At 36.4% G+C, this 13640-nt stretch overlaps 1 protein-coding gene across 13 annotated transcripts in view; it reads right to left on the reverse strand.

Moving 5' to 3' along the window:
* LOC121989312 (protein PTST homolog 3, chloroplastic-like) overlaps nucleotides 1-13640 on the reverse strand; it is a 53389-nt gene that overhangs the window by 31550 nt on the left and 8199 nt on the right. For 11 of the 13 annotated variants that reach the window (XR_006114224.1, XR_006114223.1, XR_006114222.1 and 8 more), the window contains exon 3: nucleotides 8943-9055. Coding sequence is in view for 9 of the 13 variants with exons in the window: in XM_042543268.1 (XP_042399202.1) it covers nucleotides 8943-9055 (113 nt within the window). In the remaining 4 variants the exon portion in view is untranslated. The remainder of the gene's footprint in view (nucleotides 1-8942; nucleotides 9056-13640) is intronic. The other 2 variants (XM_042543274.1, XM_042543272.1) reach the window with 1 other exon arrangement.

Below are 13640 nucleotides of genomic sequence, written 5' to 3' on the forward strand. Positions count from 1 at the left end.
ACAAAATTATACATGTACATTATGTACCTAATGTGGATTTTGACAAAAGTTAAAGCTTGTAGTGAACATAGATTTTGCATCATTTCAAACAACTAATTTATCTATACCGCCAAATTATTTTAGGCTTTCAATCAAACTCCATCAACAAATGGATGCCGAATGAAAGAGTGGAAGTGATGTTTCCAATGTCCTTGCACTGTTCTCAATGTATGGGGGCAAAGAACCCTGAAACTACTCCAGCAAGTAAAAGTAAATGAGAGTTTACAATAGCAAATAAGCTTAAGTGTAATAAGGTCATTGGTGAGCAACACTAGCATGAGCATAGTTTAAAAGGTCTTGAACTGATTTGGAGTTTCAGCCCGAGATAAGAACGATATTGTTTCAGATCAATATGATTCCGTTGTGGTCAGATGCTGGTCACTCCAAGGAAGCAGAGGAGCATGATGTAGAGAAGGTGGACAAAATGGAGAAAGAAGAAATCTTATAGCATGGGAACCCTATTCTACTTCGTCACTCATGGAGGACGAAGACGAAGTGCTTTTCAGGGCCTTGTTGAGTTGTCTCATGCCAACCAGCACAGAAGGAAGTTTGAAACCACAAATACTCATCTTGTAAAGCTAGCAATTCAACCACAACAATCAAGCTTTATCCCACTAGGTGGGGTCGGCTATGTGGATCCTTTTACATCATTGAGTTCTATCCCCTAATATATCATCATTTATATTTAAATATATTTTATTTTATTTTATTATTTTTAATTAAGTCTTTTTTGTCTTCCTCTTCCTCATTTAATGTGCACATTTGTCATAGTTTCAAATTACCTAACTGAAGCATTTGTTGGTCATCTAAGTACATGCTCATATCATCATAAACGTATCTCTCGAAGTTTTCCTCGCTGGGTGTAATCCCGACTTTCTATCTGATAGTTTCATTTCTTATCTTATCCATCCTTGTATGTTCATCCACCTTAACATCCTCATCTCTACAACTCTCATCTTCTGCTATGCTCGAGTCAAAGATTAATATTCAGCTTCATATAATATAGCAGGTCTAACCGCCATTTTATAAAATTTTCCTTCAAGTTTTAGAGGTACTTTACGATCACAAAGAAAATCTGACGCTCTCCTCCATTTCAATCATCTTACTTGTATTCTATGTAAGATATCTCTCAAATTCCTCCATCATAAATGTGTCCATACCATCATAAACGTGTCTACCGAAGCTTCCCTTAATAAGTCCAACCCTTACTTTCTCTCTAATAGTTTCATTTCTTATCTATCCATCCTTGTATGTCCACATTTCCTTTAATATCCTAATCTCTACAACTTTCATCTTCTGTTCATGTGTTTTAGTCGTAGACTAATATTCAGCTTCATATAATATAACAGTCTAACCATCATTTTATAAAACTTTTCTTCAAGTTTAAGAGGTACTTTAAAATCACAAAAACATGTGACGCTCTCCTTCATTTCAATCATCTTGTATTCTACGTAAGCATCTCTCAATTCATCTATCATTTTGTAAAAATGATTATAAATACTTAGAACTCTTACAAATAATTTATCATCTTCTATCTTAACAATTATCTCATTACGTCTGATATTACTAAACCTAAATTCCATATATTTTGTCTTTACTAAGTTAAAACTTTCACTTTTAGCATTTTCTGCCAAGATTCGAGCTTAGTATTTTCTCCATCATGTGTCTCATCTACTAAAATAATATATGTTGCAAGCAATGTGCAGCACGGTACCGTATCTTAGATGTGTTCACTAAGTTCGTCCATAATTAGTATAAAAAGATAGGGACTTATAGTTTATCCTTAATATAACTTTATCTTTATGAGAAATGCCTCAGTCAATGTTGTAAATGGCAGTAGGCGATGACGGGGCGGTCAGTGACCGCCTACCACCTAGGCGGTGACTAGGCAGTGCCTAGGCTGTTGAATTTTTTTTTTTTTATACATAATATTATAAATAATCATTATTCTTTATAATATTTACTTTTAATCAAATACATTAATTAAAAATTAAATATTTAATCTAAATATTTAAAAATAATAAATATATATATATATATATATATATATATTAAATTAATAGGATAATTTTATTAGGTTTTAATTAATTATATTTAAATTATCCTAATCATAGTTAAGAGTGGAGTAAAATTATTAACATAAAGTAATTTAATTAAATCCTAACTTACAATTTACCCGCATACCTTGTTTCAATCGGGCAACGAGTTTGATACATCGTCGGGACGATGAGTTCGGGCACGTCACTCAGCCTGAGCAACGTGTCGAGGCCTATCGCCGAGTCCGGATGACGTCTCTAGTCAGGATGCGTCCGAATGCGTCGCAAGGCCCAAACAATGTCTGGATTCGCGCGCCCCATCCGAACTCATTGTCGGGCCCAAGCCATGCATTGGGACGTGTCGCGGTGGCGAAACTGTAGCAACGGCAACTCCAGACACAACGGTGGCAAAAAAAAGGTGAATTACTGCCTACAGCACCACCTCAGCATAAGGCGGTGCGATTGATGCCCGCCTCCCGCCTAGGCGGCACCTAAGTGGCTACCTCGATCGCCATTTAGAACACTAGCTTTGGTTAATCTGCTTGGAGTCTTCACTATTGTCTAGAGCCGTCAATTTGGGTTCAGTCATCAAGTTGGCCCACCTCATCAAACAATTTAAGCAGGTTGGGTTGGAATTTTCTCAACCCAAGCCCATCACGGGTTGACCCGCCTAGGACCCGTGCGAGTCGGCCCACCACGGACTTGGGTTGGCCAGCAGGTTGAGAAATGCATGTAAATCAAGTTTCATGTCAATTTATTGTCTTTCTTTGATATAATTTTGAAATAAAAATAGTACTTTTCATAAAATATGAGTACTTGTTTGTGTCTATTTATATTTAAAATATCTGTTTCTAGATACATTTGCTTCTAGATACATTTGATTGATGAAACTTTTCCGAAGTAAAATGTTAAAGATATAAATTTTTTTTTAAAATTTTTGATGGACCAGATGGGTTGGCCCGCCTAACCCGTAACCCACCTTGCATTGGATTGAGTTGGGGATTTCCCAACCCGGTAAGATGACGGGTCAGCCAGCCCAGCCCCGCCCCGCCCCGTCAAATGGCTAGCATGTCATAGGCCAACCCACCCTGCCACGGGTTGCCCCTCTAACAACTCTACTCTTGTCATTATATCCTCATATCAATATATGTTATGTTAACACCTCTTTTTTATAGAATTATTCATATAATTTCCCTTAAGATTCTATCATAAGTTTTTTTTTTAGGTCGACAAATATCATATATAAGTCTTCGTTCTCTTCATGATACTTTTCAATTAGTTACATGAGGAGATGTATAACTTTTATTATTGACCTTTTAGATATAAATCCAAATTGATTTTCAATCATCGTGATCTCTTTCTTTATTTTTTTCTATTACTCTTTCTCAAAGTTTCATGATATACTCATTAATTTAATACTCTTATAGTTTGCTAATTTTATACGTCTCCTTTGTTCTTATATAAAGGAACTAGAGTAATTACCCTCTCAGATCATGAATTTTTTCATTTTTAATATGAGATTAAATAATTTTATAAGTCATTCAATACCTTCTACTTCTAAAGTTTGAATTCTATGATAAAACTCAAATTTCTATACTCATTTGACCTATTTAAATTACCTAAGTTAAGTTGATCACCTAAACTTTCATTAAAAAGTTATGAAAATACATCTTCCATCACACTTTTATTTCATCATTTAATATTATCTTATTGCTTTCATTTTTAATACATCTTATTTTGGTAAGATCTTTTGTCTTACTCACTCTCGCTTTAGTATTCTCTTTCTCTTCTTTTGTATCTAATTTTCAATATAAGCATTCAAAAGTTTCATATTTAGCTTCATTCAATATTTTCTTAGTCTCTTTCTTGACTATTATGTACTTTTTTTGTAATTTTCCTCATTGATATAAGTGTATAATATTTTATAGGTGGTTATTTTTTCTTCACTTTCTCCTTTACTTTCTCATTTCAACCCCAAGATTTTTTACGTGGTGGTGCAGTCCCTTTAAGCCCCTGTAGTATTCAAGTCGTCATGTATTTCTCCTAATACTTGTACTCTTATCCTCCACTTAAATATGTTTTGCTTCCCATCTTTTAACATCCACCACTTAATACTAAGGCTACGTTTGGTTAGGCGTAATGTAATTGAGCTTGTAATGTAATCAAATTTGTAATGTAATGTAATGTAATTTTGATTACATTACTACGTTTGGTAATGAAATGTATGTAATCTTTAATTACAAAGGTGATTACATTCTTTTGTTTGGTGTCCATTATTTTTATAAGGAATGTAATTCGTATTATTATAAAATGACAAAAATATCCTACGACTTCTACCGGCGGGCGCTACATCTTTGTCGGAGCTTGCACGGTGCCGCCGCCGGTCGCCAGCCATCGCCGGGCGTCGCCGGGTGTCACCGGCCGCCGACGGTCGCCTGCCGCCGATGGTCGCCGGTCGCCGGCCGCCGATGGTCGTCGGTCGACGGCCGTCGCCGGCGGCATCACCGGCCGGCGGTCGCCAACGCCCGCCGGTCGTCAGCTGTCGGGGGCGGTGGTGGGCGGTGGCAGTGGCGGCGAGTGAAGATGGGCGGCGACAGACTAGGGGTATATTTGACATTCAAATTTTTGTTAAAAGATGACCTTGTAATGTAATCGGATTACAATGTGTTTGTTTTGTAATCCAGATTACAAAACTTCATTACATTTTGTAATCCAAATTACATTACATTACAAGTTAAAAATGAAACCAAACAAAATAATCAGCCTTGTAATGTAATCTGGATTACATTGCAAGGTAGATTACACCCTACCAAACGCAGCCTAAGAGTCGTGCACATTTTCCTTCTATTGATATTATACTTAAGACATACATCCAACACTACTAATCTATATTGAGTAGTTAAATTTTCTCGAATAACCTTACAATCTTTATAAATCTTTCTATCATTTTTTCTAGCCATAAGAAAGTCAATTTGCGACTTATTATTCCCACTTTTAAACGTGACATTCTCTTTTTTTTTTGAAAAATGTATTAGCTAGTATAAAGTCATATGTTATCGCAAAATCTAATATAGTTTTCCCATCTTCGTTTCTTGTTCCAAACTCATAATCCTCATGCATCCTATCATATTCTTTATTTTTCACTCCTACATACTCATTTAGATCTTCTCGTATTAAAGCACTTCGATTGGCGGAATGTTTTGTAATACCTCATCTAGGTTGTCCCAAAACCTAGATTTATTGTGCTCATCTAATCTTACTTGAGGTGCATATAAGCTAATTATATTAATAGTTTCTTTCGCCACTAATATTTTGAGAGTTATAACTCTATCACTCTTTCTAATTACTCCTACTACTTTATCCTTTAGCAAACTATCTACAATAATACCTACTTCATTTCTTATTTTATCATGTACATCATAATTTAAAATCCAAATTCTATATCATCTTAAATTTAGAACAATGCTCTTAAATTTGGAACCAATTTTCTTTGTTACCTGGATCACATAATTCTCTTCAACTTCTTTCTACCATTTTCTTCATCAACCTAAAAAAATATAAATGCTAACATTGCGATGGAATAGTGCTTGACCACCTCATGCACGTCACTTTTCTACTGAGAGAGAAAAGTTCCTTCTCATCTTTCCCTTCTTGCCTAGTCAATGTATCAATCACACGTCTTCTGCTATTTTTTTAATGTGGGATACACTCCCAATATTTCTTTGACTAGCCTACGATGTATGAGAGAGAGATTAATGTTAGGTCTATGCTTCTAGATCGTCAACACCATCAAATAACAGTAGGTCTCACAAAACTGCATTTAGGTAGATACATTAGAAGTGGAACCAATCAAGAGTGGCCTACCAGCATCTTGTGTTGAATGTACATGCATCAAGGTGCTTTTTTCTCCTTTAGGTTAAAGCAACATCAAGGTGTGCTTGATTAATCATGTAGGTGAGAGATAGGATGAGCACAGATTTGGCAACATCAGGAGGTGTCATCCATCTAACAAAAGTAAGTCATGAATTCCATCTTACAGTTGCATGGCCTTTTAGGTAGTTTCCTCAAAGCATAGATGCTGGTTGTCAACTCAGACACTTGCATTGCAACTCATTGCGACAAAGGACAGTGTTGCAAATCCTGTCATAGTTATCGTACTAGTAATAACTGTCATTCTCCTGGAACAATTACAGAGGTCTAACTCAAATGGACTTTAGATTGCCAATTGTCAGAATAGGACTAGGAACGACAAGGGTTATAGGACCATAACAACAAAGACATTTTTTCTATGTTCATATTGATTAAAAAAAAAGTAAGAATCTTTTAGTGTAAACTTACAATATTTCATAAGTTGATTAGGAGCAATCAGTTTCCAAATATAAAATCAAACTCGAACTAATCTCCAAATTTAAAATTAATCAATATGTGATGTCAACTCCACCATACTGTTTGACCCTTTTTCAGTTTATAAATTCATTTCAGTTCAAACTGAGGAAAGGAAAGTTTATAACATAGAGAAATTATTGTAAACTTTATTCTCGTTGTAGACTTAAAGTTGCAATTGTTACTGAAACTTAAAATAAATATTTATATTTAATTATCCAAATCCATACTATCTTTAATTAGGTGGATCAAAATTTAAAAGTATAATTGATATTTCTGTTAACTTGAATTAGTGTTCCAAATTCACCAAATTTCAATACGTTCAATTAGTTATATTTAAAAGGGAAAATTAGTTCTATTTGACCAAGCTCAGTAAAAGGTTACTCTCAGTGGAAAGAAAGAAAGGCATAAAATAGAGAAGGAAAAGGATCAGAGAAGAGATGGAATTAGGAGAAAGGAATAATGACTAGTGATTAAAAGGGAGGCGTCATGGATACTTAGAAAAGTCTCATTTCTTTCTTGGGTTGATATTATTATCTCTTTCATTATTCTCGTGTTAAAATCATATTTATAATTTTTTTTGGATAAAGGGAAATTGTATTAAAGTTGATGAAGGACTTACATGAGGAACACTCAAAAATCTAAAGACGTGTTTGAACCTTTCTAAACATCCACTCAATGTTTGGCACATCCCCTTCATATTGACATCAATTTCAGGTTTGCCAAATCAAATAGATCATACAAGATACACCCAAGTGACGGGTTTTGTTGAGCATACTCCCTCCATGATATCGTTGTTGGAACGTCTCCAACAAGGCAGTCGCTGTCCCAATGTGAAGCCAACTTTGAGCCATGTCCCATAGAGGTTTAATGATGGAACACATGAAGAAAAGGTGGCCCGCCGTCTCATCTGCCCGCTAGCACAGTAGACAGGTCTTGCAATCTATATATGACTGTCCTTGGTGCGCACTTTGCCGCAAGCTATCACACGACGAACTGGTGCTTCGGCATAATGTAAGGCTTCCATACATCTGCTGCCCATGCCTTCCTGTTGCTACGCAGCCTGAAGAAGTCATATGCAACAGCTCTGCGCCGCAAACAGACTTGATTATACTACATGCTGGTCGAAACAGGACTTGAAATCTGTATCGCACTCCTCATGGTCATGTCCACAAAGGGGATCCAGTCATATCCATAAGGTGTTGGTTTCTGCCAAACCAACATGTATGGAACAGAAAACACTCCTTAGGAGAGCAACATTTTTGCACTGCCAGGATTTTGATTTTTCTAGCAACTATTGGCACCATGTATATTTATTAGATCTAAAGAGATTGTGGATACAGAATCAAGGTTTATCCTTCTAATTTATCATCTTTTATAAATTATGTTGAGTTAATATTTGTTTCATTCTAGATCTAATATCTGGTGTAGGTTAAATGTTGATATTTCAAAACTAAAGTCCAAACACCAGTAGCATTCACACAGCTGAAGAGAGAGAGGTAAGCAATGGCCATACAAAGTGAAGAGGGGAAAGCAAGATGATTTTGACATGGCATGACTTCTAAGTTATCATCAATTTCATCGTCATGATTTTGTGTATTGACATGCCAAAACTTGTTCTTCTTTTTTGTTGTTAGATATTAAATCTGCCTCCGTCTATCAACGACTTTGTCGCCACATGATAATTTTGTTTTTCCAATGTCATTGTTGACCTTTATTGTACTCTCTTCAACCTTTATTTTTCCATGATATAAGATAAGATTTATTCTTTTTTTCTTCTTGTATAATTACTTAGGTTTAATTTCTAATTCATTCAGTTTAGGCTAAATTACTCTTTACATAATTGGTTGAATTTAACTTTTAATGATTTTTTTATGTAGAAACACCCAAAATAAAATGCATATCAATTTGCATTGGATCAAACCAAACTATAGTAATTCTTTTAAATTCCAATTTATATGTAACATCATATATTTTACATATGAATTGAAACGATCATATGATACAAATTGTGAACTTCATGATACTAACAGTTATATAAATATCCTAGATGTTATTGTAATAGTATTTTTTTATTATAATCTTAGTGAAAATATATATAATATAGTTTATTTTCTTAATGACTACAATGTTTTTTCATATAGTTATACTTGGAAACAAAAAGTAAATTACCTTCTACTGTATCTAATTCTAGAGTTTGTAAATGCTTTACTGCCTTTAGACGCAAGGAATCTGCTGAAGACTCTGAATCTTCACATCGTGGGAGATGACTTTCAACTAGTATTACACCAATTGATTTAACCATATCCAACAGTGAATGGTTGCCCAATGATACAATAACTCAGGATCAGGAGACACATTTACGATTCTCTCTTTTTATCCAAAGTTTCGGATATCACATCAGTGTTACAAATATATTAAGAACCAAAGTGAACTCTGAAAATATTTGCAAACCTTCAGATTGAAATGAATCCAAAAACATACCATCTTTATTTCCTTCAGAAGTTTTATCAAAATGGCTTACGCTATTAGAATTTAGGAGAAGCTCTGTAATTGCCTTATATCCTCTCCGCCTCACAATATTTGCAAGATCCTTCCTGTGGGAATTGCGAGGAGCCAGAAACCATCAAGTTAAACCTCTCTTCTACAAGCTTCTTATGAAAGAATAGAGCGGTACTCATATGTAAGGTGGCAATAGAAATAACCTAATTAGCATTAACATTAGTGGACAATTAATCCATATCTACTTTATCTGTTAGGACTGTAAATAATTTAAGTTGGACAAAACTGAATTTGTGTTAGGATAGTAGAAGCATGTCCGTTCTTCCAGTTTAAGCTATTCTGAAATTTGAATTATAAATACATTAAAATATTAATGAATTATAGCTTATGTAGGAGTTATGGGCTATTATTGTCATGTTTAGAGGACTTCAGAGTTTGGATTAAATTACACTCACTCGTTTAATCAGATAGGACCATGTCTGCTGTTAATGAATAATATAACCCTTGTTCAAAGTTGATCAGTGCCATGTTTTGTGAGACCAACTTCACAACACAAATCAACAAAAAACAATCTGCATGTTAGTGGAATGAAATTCCCTCACTTTTTTCATTATGCACAATAATAAATATGTATACATTGTACATTGACTATGTACAAAACCCAAAAAAAAAGAACAAATAGAACTAAAATATTCTATTCCTACCACAACTAATTATCCTTTTCCTAAAGTAGTTAGCATCTTTTCAACACTCCCCCTCAAGTTGGTGAACAAATATTCATTCATTCCCAATTTGGATATAATCATCGAGAAATCATGACCATTAAGTCACTTTGTAAGCACATCCGCAAATTGCTCCTTTATAAAGACATAGGGAGTATAAATTAACTTGTGTAACTTACTTTATAAAGTGTCTATCGATCGCGATGTACTTTGTCCTATCTTGCTATACCAGAGTATGAGCAATATCAATGGTTGACTTGTGATCGCAGTATAGTCTCATAGGTTGCTCCTACTTTATCTTGAGATCTTGGAGGATGATATTCAACCACAATAGCTCTCACACACCTTGAGTCATAGCCTTGAACCCTACTTTTGTATTTGACTGAGCAACCACATTTTGTTTCTTACTCTTCCATGTGACCACATTACCACCTGAGAATGTGTAGTAAGCAGAATATCTATCAACTGGAGATCCTATGTAATTTACATAGTGTAAGCTTCAAGGATCAACCCCTCACTTTTCTTGAATTAAATTCCTTTTCGGGGATTAGCTTTCAAGTAATGGAATATCCAGTTTATAGCTTGTAAGTGAACTTTATGGTTGTGCATGAATTGACTTATCATGCCCATAGCATAGGCAGTGTTCGGCCGAGTGTGTGCCAAATATACCAATTTCTAGAACCTTTCCTTATCTATTTCCTTATTATCGTTGACCTCTCCAAGGTTGTGATTGGGATCAATGAGAGTTGAAGCGGGTTGACATGTTAATTTACGAGTTTAGTTTCCTTGAAGAGGTCAGCCACATACTTTTGTTGGGAATGAAGATGCCTTGTCGAGATCGAGTTACTTCTATTTCAACCTTCCTAAGTCTTATCTCAAATCCCTTTGCCAACCAGTTTCTTAAGGCCTCCTTTTCATTCTTATCGTTCCAGTAACAGCTATGTCATCAACATACACCAAAACTGCTCTTCCCTGGAGCCTTGTTTAATGGATAATGTATGATCACTTTGACGTTGCTTATACCCGAGATTGAGCGCCACCTTTGTACACCTACCAAACTAAGCTCTCAGAGACTACTTGAGTCCATATAATGTCTTTGCATTTTGCAAACCTTGTTCCATTAGATCTCTCCTCCAAAGCATATATATCTCTTCCTCTAAGTCATCATTGTTGGTGCAATATTCCCTAGGTCAAGGTTGACCTGGTTGACTAAGCTTGAGATGGCTCAAGCTTGATTCTTGATGTTTGGGTTTCGATGTTTGACAATACATAGAGACTGACAATATATGGAGATTGCAGGTACAATCGTTCATTTGGGGAGATTGTTGGTACAATTCTCCTCTAGTCAAGGTTGACCAGTTAAATGTGAAGAAGAGTCAAGTAGGTCAAGACTGACTGGATACTTGACTGGAAAGTTCTGGTGAGTGAAGTCAGACAATTAGGAAATCCTGGTGAGTGAAGTCGGTGAAAGACCTAGTGAGTAAATCTAGGCAGAAGGAAAATCCTAGTGAGTGAAGTCAGGAGCTAATGAGTGAAGCTAGGCAGATGAGAAGTCCTGGTGAGTGAAGCCAGGCAGTTGGGAAATCCTAGTGAGTGAAGCTAGGTGAAAGACCTAGTGAATGAAGCTAGGCAGTATGAAAATCCCAGTGTATTCAATAGCGGCGAATAGCGCGCTACGACCAGCGAACGCTGCAGAGCGTTCGCTGAATCGCGATTGTCCCGAATAGCCCACGCTATTCAGGACAAAAGCGTCGATAGCGCACATAGCGTGCGCTATCATGCCCTAGCGCCCCATAGCGGGCGCTAAAATTACAAATTGCTGACCAATAGCTAGGGCAAAGGTGAGTCGAATCGTGACTGTGGCAGAGGCGAAGGTAGGGCAGACTGCAGAGGCGACAGGCGGTGATCGGCGAGCAGCGAGCGGCGAGCGGCGAGCGGTGACCTGTGAGTGGTGGCGAGGGACAGCGATTGGAGGTAAGCTTTTCTCCTTCCTTTCGTTTTCTTCGTTTAGGTTTTCTTTCTCGTTTTTTTTTCTCGAAGGAGCAAAAACGATTTCGTGATTTCCAGAAGTCGGGCATCTAGATCGATCCAGCGATCGATCCAGGGTCGAACAGAAAGGATCTGGATCGATCTAGCGACCGATCCAGATCCTTTCTGTTCGAAATCTGGATCGGTCGCTGGATCGATCCAGACCCTGGATCGATCGCTGGATCGATCAAGCGACCGATCCAGGGTCTGGATCGATCCAGCGACCGATCCAGATCCTTTCTGTTCGACCCTGGATCGATCGCTGGATCAATCCAATTCCTTGGATCGATGCAATGATCGATCCAGATGCCCTGGATTGATTTTTTTTTTTTTGCTGATTTGTTTCTAATTAATTAATTATTTATTCTGATTTTTTTTTCTAGGATTTTGATTGTCTAGTTAGAATTTGCAATGTCTACGAATTTATCAAAAAAAGATAAAAAAGATATTGGTTGGAAGTATTGTTATCAAAATGAAGGGGAAAAAGTTGTTCGGTGCAAATTTTGTCATCATATATCGAATGGAGGGATTGCTTACTACATTTAGCAACTCGAGTGCTTGGTCTCACCTTGTGTTAGTGTTCCGGATGATATTAAGAAAGAAATTAGAGAATCACTTGACAAAATTAGAGCATCTAAAAGTAAACAAACTGAATTGTTACGAGAGATCGGTGAAGGTCCCCAAAGTATGAGTACACAATCATCAAAAGTTGGAAGTGTAGGGGGAAATTCAATTGGATGTTCTGGTAGTGGTGAATCAAAAGGTAAAGGTACTCTTCATGGGTTTGTTAGTTCCGAACCTCGACAAACAACCCTAAATTCGACATACAAAAAAGATTTGTTGGTTGATGTGAAGCGTAGAATTGGTCGTTTTATTTACTCTGCCGCACTTCCGTTTAATGTTGTGAATGATCCTTATTGGCTGCCTATGGTTGAGGGCATTGCGGAATATGGAAGAGGGTTCAAGCCTCCTTCAATGCATGAGTTAAGAACTTGGATACTTAAAGCTGAGGTTGATGGCATCAACCTAATATATGAGGAGCATAAAAAGGCATGGAAAAAATATGGATGCACTATTATGTCCGATGGTTGGACGGATGGAAAGAATAGAAGTTTGATCAATTTTTTGGTAAATAGTCCCGCCGACATTTTCTTTTTGAAATCTATTGATGCATCAGGCTCTATTAAAAATGGGAATTGATCTTTAAATATCTTAATGATGTTGTTGATGAGGTGGGAGAGGAAAATGTAATTCAAATTGTCACGGATAATGCTTCGAATTGCATTAAGGCGGGGAAAAAATTATGGAGACTAGACATAGAATTTGGTGGACACCTTGTGCAGCGCATTGCATTGATCTAATATTGCAAGATATTGCAAAGTTGAAGATTTTTTCTGATACAATTGAGCATGCTAAGATGGTTTTGAAGTTCCTTTATGGCTATGAGACTATACTTTCTTTGATGAGAAAGTATACAAACGGTAAAAAAATTCTTCGTCTTGCTGTTACTCACTTTGCTACTTCATTTTTGACTCTTCAGAGTATGTATAAGGTTAAAAGACCACTTATTCAATGTTTGCTTCCGAAGATTGGGTTAGTTCACCACTATCTCAAACAACTTAGGGGAAGGTTGCGAAGAGAATTGTTGTTAATGATCCCAACTCTTGGCCACATTTGCATTGTGTGTTAAGAGTGTTGTTCCTCTTGTAAGTGTGTTAAGGGAAGTTGATTCGGAGGAGAGATCGACCATGAGATATATTTATGAACTTATGGATAAGGCAAAAGAGACAATAAAATTTAATTGTGGGGGAGTTGACAGAAAATACAAACCCATTTGGAAAAAAATTGATTCACGATGGACTCCACAACTTCATCATCCTCTACACGCGGCCGGGTACTATTTGAATCCGCAATTGCGTTATGAAGAAAG

Source organism: Zingiber officinale, chromosome 6B (assembly GCF_018446385.1).
Source record: "Zingiber officinale cultivar Zhangliang chromosome 6B, Zo_v1.1, whole genome shotgun sequence".
Taxonomy (NCBI): Eukaryota; Viridiplantae; Streptophyta; class Magnoliopsida; order Zingiberales; family Zingiberaceae; genus Zingiber; species Zingiber officinale.